The sequence below is a fragment of the Orcinus orca genome, chromosome 3 (assembly GCF_937001465.1).
Source record: "Orcinus orca chromosome 3, mOrcOrc1.1, whole genome shotgun sequence".
Taxonomy (NCBI): Eukaryota; Metazoa; Chordata; class Mammalia; order Artiodactyla; family Delphinidae; genus Orcinus; species Orcinus orca.
In genome coordinates, this window is record NC_064561.1 from 121109830 (window position 1) to 121132710 (window position 22881).

At 42.0% G+C, this 22881-nt stretch overlaps 1 protein-coding gene and 1 pseudogene across 5 annotated transcripts in view; both read right to left on the reverse strand.

Annotated features, from left to right (window-relative positions):
* RASGRF2 (Ras protein specific guanine nucleotide releasing factor 2) overlaps nt 1-22881 on the reverse strand; it is a 240895-nt gene that overhangs the window by 85191 nt on the left and 132823 nt on the right. For 3 of the 5 annotated variants that reach the window (XM_033409052.2, XM_049707660.1, XM_033409054.2), the window contains 2 exons: nt 14472-14600; nt 11842-11931 (listed from right to left, as the gene is read on the reverse strand). In XM_033409052.2, the coding sequence (XP_033264943.1) occupies nt 11842-11931; nt 14472-14600 (219 nt within the window). The remainder of the gene's footprint in view (nt 1-11841; nt 11932-14471; nt 14601-22881) is intronic. The other 2 variants (XM_004281652.3, XM_033409053.2) reach the window with 1 other exon arrangement.
* On the reverse strand, nt 2522-5473 carry LOC125963916 (tigger transposable element-derived protein 1-like; annotated as a pseudogene).

The window sequence follows — 22881 nt, forward strand, 5'->3', positions numbered from 1 at the left end:
TACTACCTATGTGACCTTAGGTGACTTACTTAACTCTGTATCTTAATTTCCTCAACTGGAAAATAAGTATAATAATAATATTATTATTATACTCATTTACTAATATACTCATTATATGAATAATACTATTAATTATATATAATAGTATTATTATATATTAAATATATAATAATACTATTATTAGTGTAATGAGTACATTATACTCATTATACAAATAATAGTAACTACTTCACATATTAGTTAACATATGTAAAGTTTAGAACGGTGCTTGGTATATAGTACACCCTATAGAATTATGTCACTTTATTGTTGTTGCTTTTGTCATGTTGATAATAAGTTTATAATTGCATACACAAATGCCCAACAGGGAAGCATAGGACGGGGGTCTGCAAGATGTGGGTGCAACTCTGAGAGGCCCTCTGCAAAAACTACCCACAATTATGATGTATTCACAAGATAAAACAGGCTAATTACATGTTATTAAGTTGTGTCTTCAGGTCTTCCTAGCACTTGTGAAGCCACAGGCTACAAATGCCAGTTAGATAAACAACACTGGCAAAAAGCCCATATTCTGTGCCTTTCTTACAAGTTTACTCACTAAATAGCTAAACTATTTAAACAGAGCTGATTGCTCTCACAAATCCAGAAAAAAAAAATACAGCGGGGTACATATATGACATTAATGTAATTCATGGTACTCAATATATTACCGCAAATTTAATCCAATTCTCAATACAGAGATAAACGCTTCCTCTGACCAGGTTATATCATTGTACTAAGACCCTAGTTTCTGCGATCCTGTGAAAGAAATCACAGACCCCTCAGTGCTGCTAGCTAAGTAAGAATCTACCCACAGATGACTAATTTCACTCGGGTTCATCTCTCTGGAGTTACCGTGCTGCTGTATCTCTCAGGTGAATGCCAGGTGGAAAGAAGATGGAAAGTAGTGGGTATGCTGCAGATGAAGACAGGATCAAGAGTTAGCAACAACATATGTAACTCAAGTTTCCCAAGATCTTGTTCTTTTTGAAATAAATGTGGGATTAGAGGCAATATCAGGGCAAAGAAAGCAGCAGTTTTGTAGTGGACAGATCTGAGTCTCATTCTCAGGCACTCTGAGAACCCGGGCCAGGCCCTCCAGCATTCTGGGTCTCACACTTGTTTCAAAATCTGTAAAGTAAGAAAGACAGTCCCCAAAATCCCTTCCATGGTGAAGGGGTGACAATGAGGCATCCTCCAGATCTTAGAGATAAGATCACCCTGTGAAAGCCAAAGTGGTCAAGCCACAGTGGACAAGAAGAGATGGGCTTCCTATAAAACAGCCTGGCCAAAGGAACAGGAAATAGTTTTGGGGAGGGAAGACTGAGGAGATTCAGGAGTCCATTGCTAGCATTGAGGTATGGTCTCAGAAACTCTTATCTGGATCAACCTACAACTCCAGCTGTAAATGATTACAGTAAATCTGAGGTCACATACTGGTGGCTCACAGCCAATTGTGGTCCACAGAAGTATTCTGCTGGGCTGGACAGTATTTTTTAAAGAGTATGAATTCACTTCCAACGTTTAAAAATAGGAGATTTTACATAAATATCCAGATTTCTGGTTTTTCTTTAATAAAGAAAAGAAAGAAAGAAAACAGATCTGACGGCCCTAGTCTGTATTCTGTCATGGCAAAAACCAGGGGGAGCTAGCAGTGGCTGCCCCTTTTTCACATGGTATCAGCCATCCAGTCCCCCTTTCGGTTACCTGCCTGGCCCTGAAATGGATGAAACTGTACTGCAGTCAAGTAGCAATTAAGCAATGTGAGCGGATCAGAAAAGTGAAAAGGCACAATCAAGTGCATTGTACCTTTGCTGAGGAGATACGGTAATACAGGAGAATGGTCTGTGTGGAGCTCAGGAAAGGGCAGCACAAAGAAGGAGAACTTGGCAATGCAACATGGTCAGGAAAGAGGGTGCTCAGGCCAGCTGGAACAAGGATTTGGGTTTGCTTGAAAGGCTTATCAAAAACACATGATGGGCAGAGGAAGTGCTCCATGTGATCTGGCTTGCTGTGGGCATCCTCCCAGGAAGAGAGTGCAATGACCCCCTGACATAAGCATCCCTAGCTGCTTTGCAGGCTCACACTAGTTAAGAGGGATACATTAGGAGTTTGGGATTAGCAGATACAAACTACTGTATATAAAACAGATAAACAACAAGGTCCTACTGTATAGCACAGAGAACTATATTCAATATCTTGTAATAACCTATAATGAAAAAGAGTATGAAAAAAGAATATATATATTGAATATATATATTCACTTTGCTGTACACCAGAAACTAACAGAACATTGTGATCAACTATACTTCAATAAAAATAAAAACTTTATAAAAACGATGTAACTTCTCAGTTCCAAAATTTTAATTTCAGTCCGTGTGTGTGTGTATGTGTGTCTAAAAATTAGACTGGAATCATTTAGCACAGAATATCTTTCCATTTCTTTGTGCCTTCAATTTCTTTCAACAACGTCTTATGGTTTAACATTGTTAAAATGTCCATATTACCTAAAGCAATCTACAGATTCAATGCGATCCCTATCAAAATCCCAACAATATTTTTCACAAAATAGGACAAAAAAAAATCCTAAAATTTATACAGAACCATAAAAGACCCCAAACAACCAAAGCAATCCTGAGAAAAAAAACAAAGCTGAAGGTATCACATCCCTGATTTCAAATTATACAACAGGCATCCTTGGAGATATTGCAGCTTTTGTTCCAGACCATGGCAAAACGGCAGATATTGCAATAAAATAAGTCACACCATTTGTTTTGGTTTCTCAGTGCATATAAAAGTTATGTTTACATTATACTGCAGTCTTTTAAGTGTGCAATAGCATTAGTTCTGAAAAAATAATGTATATACCTTACTTTAAAACACTTTATTGCTAAAAAGTGCTAACCGTCACCCGAGCCTTCAGCAAGTCGTAATCTTTTTGCTGGTGGAGGGTCTTGCCTCAATGTTGATGGCTGTTGACTGACCAGGCTGGTGGTTGCTGGAGGCTGGGATGGCTGTGGCCATTTGAAAAAATACGACAAGGCTTCCCTGGTGGCACAGTGGTTGAGAGTCCGCCTGCCGATGCAGGGGACACGGGTTCATGCCCCGGTCTGGGAAGATCCCACATGCCGCGGAGCGGCTGGGCCCATAAGCCATGGCCACTGAGCCTGCGCGTCCGGAGCCTGTGCTCCGCAACGGGAGAGGCCACAACAGTGAGAGGCCCGCGTACCGCAAAAAAAAAAAAAAAAATAAAAATAAAAAATACGACAACCAAGAAGTTTGCCACATCCATTGACTCTTCCTTTCGCCAACAATTTCTCTGTAGCCTACAATGCTGTTTGAGAGCATTTTACCCACAGCAGAAAACTTCTTTCAAAACTGGAGTCAATCCTCTCAAACCCTGCTGCTGCTTCATCAACTAAATGTATGTAACATTCTAAATCGTTTGTTGTCATTTCAACAATCTTCACGGCATCTTCAAAAGGTGTAGATCTGGGCTTCCCTGGTGGTGAAGTGGTTGGGGGTCCGCCTGCCGATGCAGGGGACACGGGTTCGTGCCCCGGTCCGGGAGGATCCCACATGCCACAGAGCGGCTGGGCCCGTGAGCCATGGCCACTGAGCCTGCGCGTCCGGAGCCTGTGCTCCGCAATGGGAGTGACCACAACAGTGAGAGGCCCGCGTACCACAAAAAAAAAAAAAAAAAAAAAAAAAAAAGGTGTAGATCCCATCTCAAGATACCACTTTCTTTGCTCATCCATAAGAAGCAGCTCCTCACCTGTTGAAGTTTTATCATGAGATCACAGTCAGTCAGTCACATCTTCAGCCTCCACTTCTAATTTTAGTTCTCTTGCTATTTCCACCACATCTGCAATGACTTACTCCACTGAAGTCTTGAACCCCTCAAAGTCATCCATGAGGGTTGGAATAAACTTCTTCCAAACTCCTGTTAATGTTGATATTTTGAGCTTTTTCCATGAATCACAAATGTTCTTAATGACATCTAGAATGATGAATCCTTTCCAGAAAGTTTTCAACTTACCCTTCTCAGATCCATCAAAGGAATCTCTATCTATGGCAACTATAGTCTTATGAAATATAATTCTTACATAACAGGACTTGAAAGTTAAAATTACTCCTTGCTCTACGGGCTGCAGAATGGATGCTGTATTTCACAGGCATGAAAATAACAATCTCGTTGTACATCTCCACCAGAGCTCTTGAGTGACCAGGTGCACTGTCAATGAGCAGCACTATTTTGAAAGGAATCTTCTTTTCTAAGCAATAGGTCTCAACAGTGGGCTTAAAATATTCAGTAAACCATGATGTAAATAGATGTGCTGTCATCCAGCCTTCGTTGTTCCATTTATAGAGCACAGGCAGATTTAGCATAATTTAGCATAATTCTTAAGGGCCCTAGGATTTTCAGAATGGTAAATGAGCACTGGCTTCAACTTCAAGTCACCAGCTGCACTGGCCCCTAACAAGAGAGTCAGCCTGTCCTTTGAAGCTTTGAAGCCAGGTATTGACTTCTCTCTAGCTACGAAAATCCTAGATGGCATCATCTTCTAATAGAAGGCTGTTTCATCTGCACTGAAAATCTGTTGCCTAGTGTATCCACCTTCATTAATGATCTTAGCTGGCTAGATCTTCTGGATAACTTGCTGCAACTTCTACATCAGCACTTGTTGCTTCACCTTGCACTTTTATGTTATGGAGACAACTTCTTTCTTTCAAGCTCATGAACCAACCTGCGCTCATTTCAGATTTTTCTTCTACAGCTTCCTCATCTCTCTCCACCTTCACAGAATTTAAGAGTGTTAGGGCCTTGCTCTAGATTAGGCTTTGGTTTAAGGGAATGTTGTGGCTGGTTTGATCTTCTATCCAGACCACTAAAACTTTCTCCATAAGAGCAATAAGGCTGTTTCGCTTTTTTATCATTCATGTGTTCACCGGAGTAGTGGTAGTTTTAATTTCCTTCAAGAACTTTTCCTTTGCATTCGCAACTTTGTTAACTGTTTGGTGCAAGAGGCCTAGCTTTCAGCCCATCTACTCTTTCGACATGCCTTCCTTAATAAGCTTAATCATTTCTAACTTTTTTTTTTTTTAATTTTATTTATTTATTTATTCTTGGCTGTGTTGGGTCTTCGTTTCTGTGCGTGGGCTTTCTCTAGTTGTGGCAAGCGGGGGCCACTCTTCATCACGGTGCGCAGGCCTCTCACTGTCGCGGCCTCTCCTGTTGCGGAGCGCAGGCTCAGTAGTTGTGGCTCACGGGCCTAGTTGCTCTGCGGCATGTGGGATCTTCCCAGACCAGGGCTCGAACCTGTGTCCCCTGCATTGGCAGGCAGACTCTCAACCACTGCGCCACCAGGGAAGCCCCTAACTTCTGATTTAAAGTGAGAAACATGCAACTCTTCCTTTCACTTGAACACTTAGAGGCCACAGTAGGGTTATTAACTGGCCTAATTTCAACATTGTTGTGTCTCAGGGAAACAGGGAGGCCTGATAAGAGGGAGAGAGGCAGGAATGGCAGGTCGGTAGAGCAGCCAGAACACACTCAGCATTTATCTATTAAATTCACCATCTTTATATGGGTGTGGTTCATGGACCACCCCCAAATTAAACAGTAATATCAAAGGTTACTGAACGCAGGTCACCATAACAAGTATAATAAGAATGAAAAAGTTTCAAATATTGAGAGAATTTCCAAAATGTGACAGAGAGACATGAAGTGAGGAAATGCTGTTGGAAAAATGGTGCTGATAGACTTGCTCGACACACGGTTGCCAAAAACCTTCTATGTGTAAAAAATACAGTATTTGTGAAACACAATAAAGCAAAGTGCAATAAAATGAGGTATAACTGTACAAAGCTATAGTAATCAAAACAGCATGATATTGGCATAAAAAAGACACAGATTAATGAAACAGAGTTGAGAGCCCAGAATAAACCCACATATAGATGGACAATTATAATTTATGACAAAGGAGCAAAGAACATACAATGGGAGAGAGGATAGTCTCTTCCATAAATGGTATTGGGAAAACTGGACGGTCATATGCAAAAGAATGAAACTAGGCCACTATTTTACTCCATATACAAAAATCAACTCAAAATGGATTAAAGACTTGAATGTAAGACCTAAAATCATAGAATTCCTAGAAAAAAACATATGCAGTACACTTTTTAACATTGGTCTTAGCAGTATCTTTCTGGATATGTCTCCTGAGACAAGGGAAACAAAAGCAAAGATAAACAAATGAGACTACATCAAACTAAAAAACTTCTGCACAGCAAAGGAAACCATCAGCAAAACAAAAAGACAACCTACCGAATGGGAGAAGATACTTGAAAATCATATATCCAATAGGAGTTTAATATCCAAAATATATAAAGAACTCATACAACTCCACAACAACAAAACAAACACCCTGATTAAAAAATGGGCAGAGGATCTGAGTAGACATTTTTCCAAAGAAGACATACAGATGGCCAGTAGGCACATAAAATGATGTTCAATATCACTAATTATTAGGGAAATGCAAATCAAAACCACAATGATGTATCACCTCACGCCAGTTAGAATGGCTATTCTCAAAAAGACAGGAAATAAAAGTGTTGGTGAGGATGATGAGAAAAGGGAACACTCATACACTGGTGGTGGGAATGTAAATTGGTGCAGCCACTATGGAAGACAGTATAGAGATTCCTCAAAAAATTAAGACCAGAATTACCATATAATCCAGCTATTCCATTTCTGAGTGTTTATCCAAAGAAAATGAAGATACTAATTCAAAAAGACATATGCACCCCTATACTCAGTGTAGCATTATTTACAATAGCCAAGATATGGAAACAACCTAAGTGCTCATCAATGGATGAATGGATAAAGATGTAATATATATGCACAATGCAATACTACTCAGCCATAACAGAAAGATGAAATCTTGCCATTTGCAACAATGTGGATGGACCTTGAGGGTATTATGCTAAGTGGAATAAGTCAGATGGAAAAAGACAAATGCCATATGTTTTCACTCATATGAGGAATATAAAAAAATAAAATAAAAAACAACCAAAAAGAATAAAATGAAATAAACAACCAAACCAAACAAAAACGAACATAGATACAGAGAAAAGATTAATGGTCACCAAGGGGAAAGGGACATGGGGGAGGGTAAAATGGGTAAAGGGAGTCAACTGCATAGTGATGGATGGAAATTAAACTTTCCATGGTGAGCACACAGTAGTGAATACATAAGTTGAAATACAATGTTGTACCCATGACACTTAAAAATAAATAAAGAATTTAAAGTAAGACTTGGAATCACTGTTAACTTACATTTGGTTTGCCAAAGCTCTTTGTTTTTCATTAATAATAGTGATAATAATGTTTTCATTAAAAAATGTAAATGAGATACATTCTGTCTCCCAAAATTCAACTAGCTATCTTAAGACATTTTTATTGTAAAATGGTTTTTATATATTTTGGAAAAAAAAACAATAAAAAATATGTCTCAAACTGGTTGTAGGAATGCTACAACCAGAGAAAGAACAAATATACCTTCTCCATCTAGTTTAGTGATTCTCCATCTTGGTTCCACATAAGTATCACATAGGGAACTTTAAAAATCCTGATGCCCCAGATGTACCCAGACCAATCAAGTCATAATCTCTGCGGGTGGGACCAGTTATTGGTATTTTAAAAAGTGAGTCCAAGCCCAATTCACACCAAGCTCAGATCTACTATTGAATACACAAGCCTGAGTGGTTTAACAGAGGAAAAAACAGATTATGAATTATCTATTTTACAAGTACAAAGTCACCACCAGTAAAGAACTCACTATTTCTCTAAGCAATTGTAACTGTGCCATTAATTTTCCTATAAATGCATTCAGTCATTCCTCTACTTTGTTAATTTACTCTGACTTGCATAGAATGGTAAAACCTATACTCTTTTCACAGATAATCAAGAGTTGCTTGTAGTACCTCCACTGCCGTTATTTCTACTCTCATAAAAATAACCCACCTCACACTTTCATGTTTCATTTTAGATCATTTCATAAACCCTATCATTAATCCCAGAGCTTTAGGTATATAGTAAGCACCATGATATGCCCTGATATGTGTATTTATTGGATTTGCATTTCTATTCATATCATAACTATATCCAAACTGCACCTGCAGATTCCCTGTATCAGCAGCCATCTGAAAGGCACAGATTTTAATTCTACTTTAATGCAGAGCTCCTAAATTTGAGCAGATGCTTGAAAGTACATTTCAGCCAGTGTGGTGGCTCATGAGACTCACTGTTTTTTTGTCTCAGTCTTGCATAGAGCTAAAACTTATAGAGTTAGCACTTATTTGACTGATTGATGATCACTGGTCCCACTCCCACCTCCACCCGCCACCCCGTGATCAAAATTTCCTAAAGCTGCTCTGATTCCAAGAATGATCAGGGCTGGACTCATAAACAGATTTACCAGGAAGCTTAAGCCTCGGGGCCTCTCAATGTGTATGGGCCTCTTCCAAAGCCCTGGGAGGTGCTCTAAAGGTTTGTAATTTTATATTCTTTTCCTTGAGGCAGACTGTGTAAGTGTTAGACCCCACAAATCCCGGATCCATCCACAGTGGGCCTAATGTAACTTGGCTGCCAATCGCAAGGCAAGCACTAAATAAACTGTGAACTCTTTATAATGTGAAGTTAAGGAGAATTAATCGTGTCACAATCATGCCCACAGATCAGGCTTTCCTTCCTCTCCAGCAGAGGTACTCCTGTTGGTCTACAGGGAAACGGAGCATGAGATGGAAGGAAGAGACACCCATCTTTGGAAAGGACAGGGTCTAAGTCCTTAAAGAAACCAGAGGGGAAATTCCAGTCTTTTCCAGTGTGTGTGGAAATCAGGTAGGCTCAGACCCGAGGGGCAGGACTGGCAATCCTGAGTACATACCAGGCCACCTTCCACAGATAAATCAACTTTCTCTGACTTTACAGCATGCACGTCTTATCTGGCCTCTTTGCGAAGAAAATTTTCTGTCCATCCTTCTGCTAAATTTAAATACCTTTTAATGCAGTAAAATTACCTTCTAAGCAATCATTAAAGAGAAATGGCTTACGTGCAAATGCTGGCAGTGAATATTTGAAAGCATAATCACTAACTGACAGTTCTAACCCAGAGTTGCCAGATTCCCGTGTATTTTTTTTTTTTTTTTTTTTAATTTAGGCTACGGACATGCAGGCTCAGTGGCCATGGCCCACGGGCCCAGCCGCTCCGCAACACGTGGGATCCTCCCGGACCGGGGCACGAACCCGTGTCCCCTGATCGGCAGGCAGACTCTCAACCACTGCGCCACCAGGGAAGCCCCTTCCCGTGTATTTTGATGGAGGTAGAGGTTGAGGGCAGGGAGGTGAGAGAGGATTAAAGCAAGAGGGAACCCGAAGAGGAGCCTGAAACATGAAAGCCCACTCTGCAGACCGCATGGCTTGGCCGGGCGGCACGTTGTTTCAGGCTATAAGCCACACACACAGCAGAGCGGCACCACCAGGTGGTCCCATACTGCAGCCAGACAAGCAGACAGGAAGCCTGGAAAAATGGATGTGAGCATGAGATGTTCACTTATCTACACCACCTTCCCTCCTGCTCACCTCTGCAGGCTCTCCACGTTCCAGTGTGCATTCGGGTCATAATTCCTGATTCAGAGAGTGGATACAAGGCCTGGTTTGAGACTTAAACATTAGGTAGCACTAGCTTCCTTCGGACACCTGTCTGTCTGGGTCTAGGGCTTCTCTGGGCAGTAGCAGGCTCTCCTCTCCCTGACCGGCTAAGGAGTCCAGATCATCTTCCTAGCACTTCCTCTCTTTCTGTTCCGTGTCCACCTGCCCTAGTGGCCTATGAACCTGAGCCCTTCTGCCAAGTTCTGGTAGGCAGGTGGACTCTCCTGTGGGGCTAGATCCATGAAGCAGCCGAGCCCCAGGGACGTACTGATCCCTACTCCAAAACAGACCCTCTTTCGTACCACCATTAGCCACCGAAACCGACCCCTGTGCAACTTGCTGCCTTGACAGCGGGGCCACAGATACTGCCAAAGCCATCCTTTATGTCATTTATGTCTAAACTTGAATCATGTGACTCCAGACCCCATTACAGGCAACGTCAGCAGCAGTGTGATAAAACAGGAGGTCCAGGCCACCCTGCACCTAGCAGTGCTGGCTGTCGTCAGTCAGCAGTCTGCCGCTCCTCAGCTGGCTCACTGAGGACAGCTTTCTTGCTAAGGCTCTTTCGGCTGCAGGGGAGAAGCAGCAACAGGCCGCAGAGCAGCAGCAGTGTTCGGATAGTGAGGAAGACCTGGCTATTGTGGTTACTTTATCCTCTGGCCCATCAGGCATGGGCAAGCCCAAGTCTGAAAGCCAGTCTCCGTTAGAACTTTGCTTCAATCTCAGGTGAAAAAAAGATACCTTCCCCGACCCAGCCTCCAGCAAATGGGGAAATGGTCTCATCCTGAATTGACCTAAAAACTATTTTCCCTTACAAACCACATTTAAATTAAGAGACCTGCGAGGAAGCTCTGTATTTCACTTTTTCCAAAGACAGACTAGCTTGTGAGAACAAAAGACAGAAGAAGGTCTTAGCAAATCACAGTTGATAACCAATTCTTCCGGAAGTGTAGGGAAGACTCCTTTATTATCTCATCAAAGAAATGTTCATTATTATAACATGTAGTCAACAACAGAAGCCGACTGGATTGAGAAGACATCAATACTATTACCATTACAGGCTGTATTGTGTTATACTGATGGGAACTGAGGGGAAGGTTCTGGGAATATTTGGGGTAAAGAACATCCCCAATTTGCCTGACCACATCCAGTGAAGTGTGTGTGGTAAAATATTTAAGATGTGGAATGTAGTCAAAGTGCAAAGATTTTCCATTCAGATGGGATATCTATCTATCTATCTATCTAGATAGATAGACAGGTAACTTTGAATTACTATGGTAATTCATGTTCCTTATAGTATATCTCTTTGTACTTACTTCAACTTAGATTTCACACAGACAGTACCTACCAGTTACTCTTGTTGAATATAGGTTCATAGGCTTTGGAAATGGACTTCTCTGGTAGGTGAGCAATGGCTAATTAACAAAATACACCAAAAATACACTCCCGGAACACAGAGAATTAGTTTAGGTGAAGATACTTACAGCAACAAGGCTGTTTAAACCACATACGGATTTATTTTAACATAACGTCCTCCTTGCACATGAGAGAAGAGGACAGAGATCATGAATATAATTTTTCGTCTATTTAAAATACCGTGCTTTTATTTTAAGTACTTCTTTACCCTGAAGATTAACTGATAGCAACTCAGAAAGCATCATGGAGCTACTGGAAATGAATTTTGAGTCCTCTAAAGCAATAGATCCCTCCCTCCTCCCCGCCCCCTCCACAAACCTTCCCTCCCACCTTGCATATGCTTTCAGCACTGGACTCAGTTAAAAGGGAACCACGTGTCCTCGACAATTTGGCTAAAAGGGTTAAAGAACTCCATAAAACAACGTGAAAGAAATAACACATCCTTCTCTGATACAGAAGTTCTCAAAAGGGTTACGCACAGGCCACCTGTGTGAGACTCACCTGAAGGTGCTTATTTAAAAGACGGTATCACGCCAAGATGCACTGACTTAGGGGGCTGGGAATCTGCATTCTTAAGAAGCTGCCCAGTGTATCATCAAGACGCTGGCAGGCAAGGACCACTGATTTACCATAAATTGCCAGGTGTCTGCACTCAGCTGCTGGCCCCTACTCACCAGGTGGACTCCCATGTCCTGCTGCAGCTGTGGCAATTGCAAAAGCAGAAGCAGGCGAAACAGAGCAGTGGGAGTTGTCGGCAGTCTGTCCTGGTTATTTCAAAAGAATGGAAATGGCATGGTGAGACAGTTGGATAATGTAACGTAATAAAAATTCTCATTTTCATTCCAGCACTGGATGAATGCAAATACCCTGCATTGTCCTTATTAATAGGCAAATAACAAGATTCTATATTAGCAAGTCCATTCTAGGTATAGCCCCAAGAGAAATGAAAGCATACATCTACACAAAAACTTATACGTGAACATCCATAGCAGCATTATTCGTAACAGCCAAAAAGTAAAAACAATCAAATGTCCACCAACTGGTGAAATGATAAACCAAATCAAAAATTCTCATACAAGGGAATATCATCTAGCCACAAAAAGGAATGAAGTACTAATACATACTACAACATGAATGTACCTTGAAAACATCATGCTAAGTGAACGTCAGTCATAAAGAGTCACATATTGTATGATCCCATTTACATTAAATGTCCTGATTAGGTAAATCCATAGAGACAGAGAGTAAATTAGTGGTTTCCAGGGGCTGGCGGGGAGATGGGAATGGGGAGTGACTACTAATGAGGACATGGTCCCTTAGTGGGGGAGGGGATGAAAATGTTCTGGAATGAGAGAGTAGTCATGGCTGCCCAGCCTTGTGAATATATAAAAACCACTGAACTGTGTATTTTAAAAGGGTGAATCTTATGGTATGTGAATTTTATCTCAATATAAAAAATATTTTTAAAAAATATTCTACATTTTACTGATGGAATTTTCTTCTCAAAGTACCTTTAGAAGCAGAGATGGGTTCTGAAATCGAAGGATGCACTCAGCACCTTTAGGCAGCCCCTCTCACTCAGATGCTTACACACAGCATTGGCTAATATTGCTGACAACCTCACTGTTTTTCTCACTCAGGCTTTTAGTGAAGATTGCTCACTGTGATTCTGTGATTTTTGATTAGTTTGCCCCTAAAGTTATATAGTCATGCTTAAAATAAATAAGAGGGGAAGCAAAGAGCTGCTTAATGTACCCAAGCATGAAAGCAAAGAACAGCTCTACCCTCTCCTTCAGCAGTAGCCTGAAAACATTTGTGAAGCAAGGTGGCAAGTAGACAGATGAACAGGCAAAATTCAGCTACACAGTGAGAAAATGTGTGATACTGTCCCCATTTGGATCCACCGTATTATCACAGATTTTGGCTTTCTTCCTGTGTCGCTGGGATTTAGTCAGATCAGGAAAGAAACAAAGGACTTAGTTAATCCACAAACAGGATGAGGATTTCCAAATGATGTTTACATAAATTTAAAAACATTTTAAATGAATGTAAACATAGGAAAGAGACCGTACTAAAACAGAGCTCTAATAATAGTAACCAAGTGGACAGCATTTAATCTTGCCTTGGTAAAGTTTTGCTTTCACAGACTTTGGCCCCAAACTGTTACAGGTTTAATGAACTCAAGGGAGTCTGTCCCACATGGCAATGGTCAAAGAAGTTGCCAAGGCTTGGACTGACCAAGCCTCTAAGAAGAGTAAAGAGATTTGGCTAATTCCATAGTAGTCCTATAGCAAGCCAGGGAATCTAGCTTGTTACCTTTGGTTTTTCAGAGCTATCCAAATGTCAGGGTGACCCATGACGGACCAGGGGCCCCAAAGGGCTAATATCCATCAGGGCAAATCTGCTGACAACAGTCTGACCCAGACTAGCTTCTCTTGGAGGTGATGGCAATGAAAACAGCTTCCACCACGAGGCTAAGGCTGCAAATGAAAGGACCCTTTGGAGCCACGCACTCTATCTTTTGCTAAACTGCCTTACTTAAAGCAGGAGTATGAGAGTCAGAAAACGCCTACGTTTTACATGGGTTACTTAGGGTGAATCTGGTTTCATAATTGAATAATTTTCTCTTCCAACTTGAAATAATTGGCTTGAGGAGAAAAGAAGAAAACATTTCTAAAACAACTGTAATTTGGATATATTTATTTGAGCAATGAGGAGATAAAAGATTTCTGTCTTTTGTTCTGTCTTCCCTCCAATTAGAAAACATTTGGTATATTCTAAAACAAATTATGGGATAATGTTTTATAATTTTCATAACTATAGAAAAGATACCAGATTCTGCCACTAGTAATAATGAAGATTGGCGCTCCATGCAACTGGACTTTATTTTAGCTGAAACAGTGTTCTTAATAAGGTCCCCCCCGACAATTCTGTGTCCCAGATGAACCTATTTAATACAGACTACACTGGGATTCATGGTAAGGTATCAGAGTCTGGGAACATGTTGGTGAAACCAGCACTGAAATTCAATCAACTAGCAACTAAGAACAGGCTTCTCAATTCAGATTACTCCACACAAAGTGTCATGCAATGATGGGGTCAAATAAATATTGGTTATACTAATGACATACTCTCTAATCATTTATTTTCTACCACTTGGTCCTACAGTAACATTTGCTTCCCATTACTTTTCATAACTGAGACTAAAAATATTCGGGGAGTGAAACAGTAAGGCAAACAAAAGATTCAGGAGCTAGAATCATCCCTCGCTTGCGTGTTTCTGAGTCCCTTTCTGAGCGCTCACCTCCGGGCTGGCGGTAGCGGAGGTGCCGAGGAGTTGAGGGTGACCTGCAAGGTGAAGGTTCGGTGGCATCTGCCGCGGGGGAGCTTTCCACTCCTGCTCGGTCCACCGGCGCAGACTCTAGCACTGCTGCTTTAAAACATCATGAATTTTAACAACCAGGCCATGAATTCAAGAGCTTCTTGTCAGTATCATGCATGGAAACACAAAAGTTCATTATGGATAATAAGCATTTCATGTTAGTGTATATTTTTAAAGGACTTTATCATGAAATCGAGTCACTCTTCCTGGCGGAATGTTAACGACACGAAGTCTAACTGTGGCTCATCTCCTCACCTGTCTTGCTGACCCTGCTGAGCCTGGTTGACCCTCCCAAGCCCCTTCTGTTCAACACAACAGATGTTACTGATAAAAAGAAGAGGATATGCAGTGGCTTCCCCGCCCTCCAGAATGTTTCTCCCTTCTTGGAGTGGGAAAAGAGGGACTTTTTCCAGATGGTAAATGAAAATCGGGACTTCATTAGTTCTTTGCCTAGGTTGCTCCCTTAAGACAATTCAAGGAGCCCCCCTGCCTAAGGATCTACGGCTGTACTGTCCAAAATGGTAACCCGAGCCCAAAGTGGCTATGTCAGTTTAAATGAAAACTCAATTTAAGCGAATATTTCACTTCCTCACTTGCACTGGCCACACTTCAAGTGCTCAGTAGCCACGTGTGGTGAGTGGCTACAGTACTGAACAGCATTTCCATCCTCCCAGAAGGTTCTATTGGGTAGCCCTGTCCGAGAGCTACGGATCAGCAGGAAGCAAGTGGAAATTTTTACAATGAACAGTTGAGAGATTTTTAAGATAATCTGTGCCTCTTCACTGCAGCTAACATCCCATGAGTAAAAGAAACAGTCCAGAGTCACATTTAAGCTATTACCACACCCCTTGCGCTAGCTTAGTAACCAGGTAAAATTACAACTTTGTGTGTGTTCTTTTCAGGAAAAGCACTACAAGAATGTCATAAATTTCCAACAACTCTTCCATTTCTTTTTCCTTGGGCTTTTCATCAACCGACAAAAGCTGTATCACCTCCACTAGTTTTCCATTTACCCCTGTCAGCAGAGCTACTCTCAACTCAACTCCCTTTACCATTCCATTCAAGATTTCACTCAACAAACTTGACAAAATCCCTAATAACTTCACATAAAGCCATTTTCACACTTGCATGTGATTTACTCCCTTAGAAATATGGCCCCAAGTCAGCTCTTTTGAAAAACAAAGGGGCCAGGGAAGGGAAATGGTTAGAATCTTTCCTCCAATGACATAATTACAGTCAAGCTGGCAATGATGCAGGATGGAGACATAAAAATCAGTGCTTAGCTGTTAGTTTTATTATTTTCTAAATAACTCCCTCAAAATGCAGTAATAGAAGGCATCTGCTTTGCAAGAGCAAGCAGAATATCAAATGTATGTCCTTGGTCTGATTCAACCATTCATTCCTCTGAGGCAAATGAGCAAATCATTTAGTCAGCAATTACACTGAACCCAAAAAACTTCCCAGCGAGAGAGCTGGACAGGCCCCGAAAGTCCACTGAAAGAACAGGAAAGCACAGACTAACACTGTCAGCAAATGGGCACCTACAGAGAGGAGAAACCATGCCAGCACTGTGGGGGGAAAGAAGCGTTTCCTTCTGCCAGGTTCACTTTCAGTCAAGTTCCATGCAAAGCAGCTTTGCCTGCAGAACGAGTGGGCAGATGTGGGCTCAAAACAAATGCTAAAATTGGGAGCACTTTCAGCCCACAGGCAGGCAATTTTCAAACTAAGAATACAGAAACAGACACTAGTGATGTGGGTCGTGCAGCGATGCTTAGACTGGTTGCACAGCCATGGCCCAAGAGAACGCTGATGGGGTAAGAGACCCAAACACAGCGAGTGAGCTGCCCCATGGCTCTCCTTTCTTGCCTGCTGTTGGTTATGTTTTTTGTTGAGATCTCACCACTGGGTGGAATCTGGATGTGAGCTGGGCTGATATTTGTGCTTTTTAGAAGGACCCAGGATAGCAGAAGGTGGGGACTTCGTGGTAGGAAGAAAGAGGGGCACTAATGAATGTTGGGTGAGCCTGGAACAGATCTGGGGACTGGGTGGGGGTGAAACCAACTGCATTATTTTCCCCTCCGAAGTTCACAGTCTTGCTCATTTTCAGGGATATTTCCTATTTCTCTTCTTTCCCTTCATGTCATTTGAAGTTCTCTTGCCAGGAAATATTGCAAGGCTGGCATTATAACTGCAATGACAATAAAACTGGACAAAGGTTACTAGCATTTTTCAAAGAGGGTACCCTGAAACTGTCTAGCTGGACAGTAGTGAGGGAGACCCACGACCTCAGTATGGGCCTAATGGTGAAGCTGATCTCGTGCAATGAGGTTTGTGGAGTTGCATCCTGAGGTGAAAAGCAGAAACTGTACAAACTCTTGGCACAGGGCTTCTTATTCAAGTCTGCCAGCTGTCTTAAGTGTTACCATTATGCAAAGCACACGCAAACATCTTTCAAATTAAAGACAGATCATTGTCTCCCTTTACTTTGCCAACTGGAATTTTCAAGACTAGATAGCAGAGTTAATACGGCAGCACTCTTGGCTTCTGTAGACATTCTGTGCATGCGCGCGTGCACACACACACACAGACACAGACACAACTTGTCAGGCTGACACTGAAGTAAAGTGTTTCATCCATGACTTTTCTAGAACTATTCATGATCAGTATTGCCTATATACCAATGCAAAATAAAAGGAAAAACTAGATCTATAATTCCTTTGTTTCACCTTTTCAGAAAAATGCCAAAGAGCTCCCTAGACCCCAGTATAATTCTAAGCTTTCTATTCACAGTGTCTCTTTTATGAGGATCCACAGGATAAATTATTCTCAAGTCTCAGGAGCAAGAAAAGATGTGCCTGCACACCAATCTATTCTTAGCTTTCAATATGAATCACATAACTGATTACATTCAGAACCAAAATCAGAGTGACTTTAGGAACTGCAGAGGACCACACAGTTCTCACTTGTTCACTAACCATACCCATGGCCTCATACGATTTTCCTCCATTGCCTGATTTCCTTACCTATTTTAGTTTTAATCCAGTGTACCATGTGCCTCTTTGAACTACCACCTTAAATACTTTTAAGAACAAGATGGGAAGTAAATACATTAAAAATAATCAGAAGACAGCTACAGAAAGAGAAAAAAAATCAAGATGCTGGGCTTCCCTGGTGGCGCAGTGGTTGAGAGTCCGCCTTCCGATGCAGGGGACATGGGTTCGTGCCCTGGTCCGGAAAGATCCCACATGCCGCGGTACAGCTGGGCCCGTGAGCCATGGCCGCTGAGGCTGTGCGTCCGGAGCCTGTGCTCCGCAACAGGAGAGGCCACAACAGTGAGAGGCCCGCGTACCACACACAAAAAATCAAGATGCAATGAGGTGGCCAAAAACAAAGTGTTTAATAGAAGGATTGCTGGAGGGGGGCGGAAATCATGGTAAAAATGAGAGATAAAGGGGCACATATTAGTGGGTAGACGTGACTAAGACACATGGGGCAGAGGAGAGGACACCTCTGGAGATGATGTTGGCTCTAATGGGCTTCAACAAGTGCCATGGGCCACACATGGACACAACCCTGGAATGTCCCCACCTCCCACAGTGAGAGGAGCTCTGTATTTAACCTTGACCTGGGAACTGCAAAATCATATTTCTACCCCGCGAACCATGTGGATAAACTGACCCTTGAAATTCTAACTGCAAATCATCTGTTTGGGGAAAATCCAGTGGAGAAACACAGAGGCATTAAGTCCTCAACTTTGGCTATTTCTCTAATGTGAGAAAGAACCTACTATTTCTGCCACACCATTATTCATGGACCCTCTCCATCTGCTGGGCCCTGGTCAGAAATGATCCAAGCTGCTACATAACAAGATCTCTAGCTGATGCTAGCTGTGCCCACAATGATCCCTGATCCCACCTCTGCCCAACACCTACACTGACAAGTCTTTGCAGCCTTTGTCAGCGTCATTCCCTGGGAGCTTGATCTAGTTCTTTCTCATTTATCTTGGTCTCCCCAAGTCTAACCTTTTCCCAGCTTATCATTCCTGGGGAAAAACTAGTGATTCCTCCCAGTGATCACACCTCTATCTGAGACAGCAGGCCAAACAGATGTTACGATATGGTATTGGACCAACGCTATGCACTTTGGGCTTGGACTTCAAAGACCAGAACTAGGGAACTTGGTGACCACTGTGGAACAATCCATGTAAGTGTAAGAATTAATCAAGATGGGTAATGGGCAGCTTGACTGAGGACCTTTAGAACTACGACATGTACTTAGTCTATAATGCAGAAAGGAATAGATTTTTCGTTTGCTCCTCTATTCAAGAAAAAAGTTAATACCTATACTACTAAGCATTAGCCAAATTAAAATGCAATCTCTGGGAAATTGCAAAAAAGGAGAAAGATTCTCACTGTACTCCTGTTAGGAGGCCACTATCAAAAGAAAGAAAATATTAAGGGTTGGCAAGGATGCAGACAAATTGGAACTCTGTACACTGTTGATGGGAATGTAAATGATGTAGGCACTATCAAAAACAAAAATTTCCTCAAAAAATTAAAAATAGAATTACCATATGATCTAGCAATCTCATTTTTGGGTATATATGCAAAAGAACTGAAAGCAGGATCTTGAAGAGATAACTGCATACACATGTACACTGCAGTATTATTCACAGTAGCCAAGAGATGGAAGCAACCCAAATGTCCATCAATAGAGGAATGGATAAAGAAAATATGGAGTATATATACAATGGAATATTGTTCAGCCTTAAGAAAGAAGAAAATCCTGGCACATGTTACAGCATGGATGAACCTTGAGGACATTATGCTACATGAAATAAGACAGTCACAAAAAGGCAAATACTGTGTGATTTCACTTTATATGAGGCATAAAAAATAGTCAAACTTGGGACTTGCCTGGTGGCGCAGTGCTTAAGAATCCGCCTGCCAATGCAGGGGACGTAGGTTCAAGCCCTGGTCCGGGAAGATTCCACATGTCGTGGAGCAACTAAGCCCGTGTGCCACAACTAATGAGCCTGCGCTCTAGAGCCTGCGAGCCACAACTACTGAGCCCACATGCCACAACTACTGAAGTCTGTGTGCCACAACTACTGAAGTCTGTGTGCTTAGGGCCCATGCTCAGCAACAAGACAAGCCATCACAATGAGAAGCCCACACACCACAACGAAGAGTAGCCCCTGCTCACCACAACGAAGAGTAGCCCCTGCTCACCGCAACTAGAGAAAGCCCGCACGCAGCAATGAAGACCCAACACAGCCAAAAGTAAATAAATAATTTTTTTTAAAAAAGTAATCAAACTCATAGAAACAGAAAGAAGATGGTGGTTGCCAAGGGCTGGGGGGGAGGGAGAAATGCAGAGTTGTTCAATGGATGTAGAGTTTCAGTTTTGCAAGATGAAAAAGTTCTAAGTATGTATTGCACAACAATGCGAATATACTTAACACCACTGAACTGTACACTTAATGGCTAAGATGGCCAAAAAGAAGGAGGAGGAAGAGGAGGATTCTTCAGGAGAGTTTTAATAACTTTACTAGATGCTAGAAAGCCCCAGGAAGACTAGTAGCAGGGTTTCCTCTACAGAGCTGCACATGGCGTCAAAACTGGACAAAAGCTGCCCCTTCAGAAGCATTGGTCACTCCTGCTCTCAGAAATGGGTTTCACCACTGGGGGTTACCATCAGCCCTTTGCTCATAGGTTCTCTTTGCCCATTAGTTTGCCTGTTTCCTCTGTCCAACTGAGACAGGAAGGAAAAGGGCAGAGCACAACCCTTAAAAGAATGACACAACCATGTAGAAGAACAGGATACCACAAAAAACACTTAGAACCTACTAAGCCCAAGATGGTGGAAGATCTGACTCCCAGGAGACCTTGAGCCTCATTATACACCCATTGTAATGCATTAACACACTAAATGGCACACCCACCAGTGCCATGACAGTTCCGAGGCTGACCATAAAAGGCCAAAAAGTGGGTGGTGGCCCAATTCCTGGAAATCTCTGCTCCTTCCCCAAAGTAGCTGGAATAATCCTCCCACTCGTTAGCCTATGAAATTACCCAGCCCATAAAAACTAACGGCCCCAACACCAGGGGCCACCTCTCTCGCCTTCTGTCTATGGAGTGTGTATCTCTCTAAATAAACCTGCCTTCACTTTACTATGGCTCACTCTTGAATTCTTTCTTGCGCATAGCCAAGGACCCTCACTTGGTGGCCTGTCCCAGGGACTCACTTGAGACCTGGGCCATGACCATCCTCTGGTGCCCCATTTTTTTCCCACAACACAACCCATTTATCCATTCTTCTTGGCTCATGTCAATGACACTTCCTGATTCTGCTCAAACATTATCTTCCCTGCTTTTCACCTTCTGGAGCACTCCATCTATACCTCTTGTACCATCTGCCCTTATACTTATGTTTTGTCCACCTTCTCCAGGGAACTATATATAAGGGGCCTGGGAACCATCTTATTTACCATTATGGACCCTGTAGCACAGCAACCTGCACAGAGAAGGTGGTCACACAATGACTCCTGAACAGACCTTACTGTGTTCTCATCCCAGCCTCAGGGGCAATCAAACCAAAGCCTCAGTCACAAATGTCTGGCACTAAAATACTTATTCCTAAAGCTCCCCTAACTCAAAATAACATGAGAAACCAGACTTACCTCCAGATTTCCCCTCTCCTATTTAATACAACCCAATAAAGGAGGGGGAAAGAACTTTCCATATTCTGAGAAGTTCCTGTTTCCCAGGGCGCTCTGGCCCAGAGGGGAGGTTTGAGATAAGCCTCCCAAAGTCATTCCCACCTTGGAGATTCCCAAGCACTGGCCTGCATCAAACCCCAGATGCACCTGTCACCTTGTGCATCACCTCATTATTCCCAAGAAAAATCCATCCTGATTCTACTAAAGCTTGTTGTTCTAATGACTTTTTAATTATCTTCCCCCTTTCATCCTCCTGAGTTGCTAACGTGTCAATTTCAAGAATTTCTTGTTTAAATGGGTGCTCCTTTTGATGATGATAACCGCTCCAGTTAAAATTCCATTAAGTACTTCACTCAGAAAGCTTATTTAAGTGATCTGAGCTAGAAACTACATAGAATCTTGAAGCAGGTAGAAAAGCAGGGGTCTATGCTTCCATCTGGGTGATCCTCTTTAAAATCTGGACACTTTGTCTGACTTATTGCCCAATTTTTTATTATGTTATCAGTAAAGAAATCAGGTACTATATAGTAAAAAAAAAAAAAAAAAAGCTGTTTGCTAACTTGGCCATGAAATCTTGTTTATTTTCATCACAGAAACACTGGATTATAAAAGAACAAGGATGACCTCCTCCAACCCCTATGTTGTACCAAGCTGAGGAGAGTAGGGAGATGTGCCACGGGAATCCTTGATTAGTCCCCTGAGAGCTTTGCCTGATTTATTCATTTAACAATTTACTACCGGCCAGGCACTGGCCAAGGCACTGACAGTACAGAGGTGAACAAGACAGACAAGGTTGCTGATCTCATGAGCTTATATAGGAAGACTGTCCAGGCAGAGGGATAAACAAGTGCAAAGGCCCTGAGGCAGAAATGACCCAGGTGTTTCTGAGACACAAAAAGGAAATCAATGTGACTGTAGCTTAGCCGATGAGGGAGTGTAGCAGGAGCAGGGGTTAAAGAGAGAGACAGCATCCAAGTCTCATAGGATCTGAAGGCCTTGGGAAGATAAATGTGCTTTATTCTAAGTGTGATAGGAAGTCATTAGAGAATCTAATCAGGAAACCAGATGATCTAATTCACATTTTTAAAAACCACTTCGGTTGTGTCATGGAAAATGAACACTGTCTCAGACTTAACTTTTCTCCCTATATCTCTGTTGTAATAGGGAGTGTTGCCTTGGAAACTAAACTGAAGAAGTCATCTTAATGACCTAGCTTCCAGGCTAGGTCGTCACATTAGCAGGGAAAGGCTGGAAGCAGTACAGGTGCTTAAGGTAGACATCGGAGGAGGAGAAGGCTCTGAGGCTCAACGTCATGGATGAGGACCATGGTAACCTATCTCTATGCCAAATATCATGCTATGCTCTTTAGCCAACCAGCCTTAATTCCACCAAGAACCTTCCAGTGATAACACTTTAGATGACACCATTTTTCCATAGACAACTGACTGCAATTAGCCTTTTATCATAGAAGGCGGCTAACCTAGCTCTCCTTCCACAAAGGCTAGAGGGAACTACAGGAATTTTTTCTAACTAGCCATTGTATTCATTCTACTTTCTATGCAGAAGTAGGAAAGTTGTAAAGAAAGGAAACTAGGGCTCCAGAAGGAATGG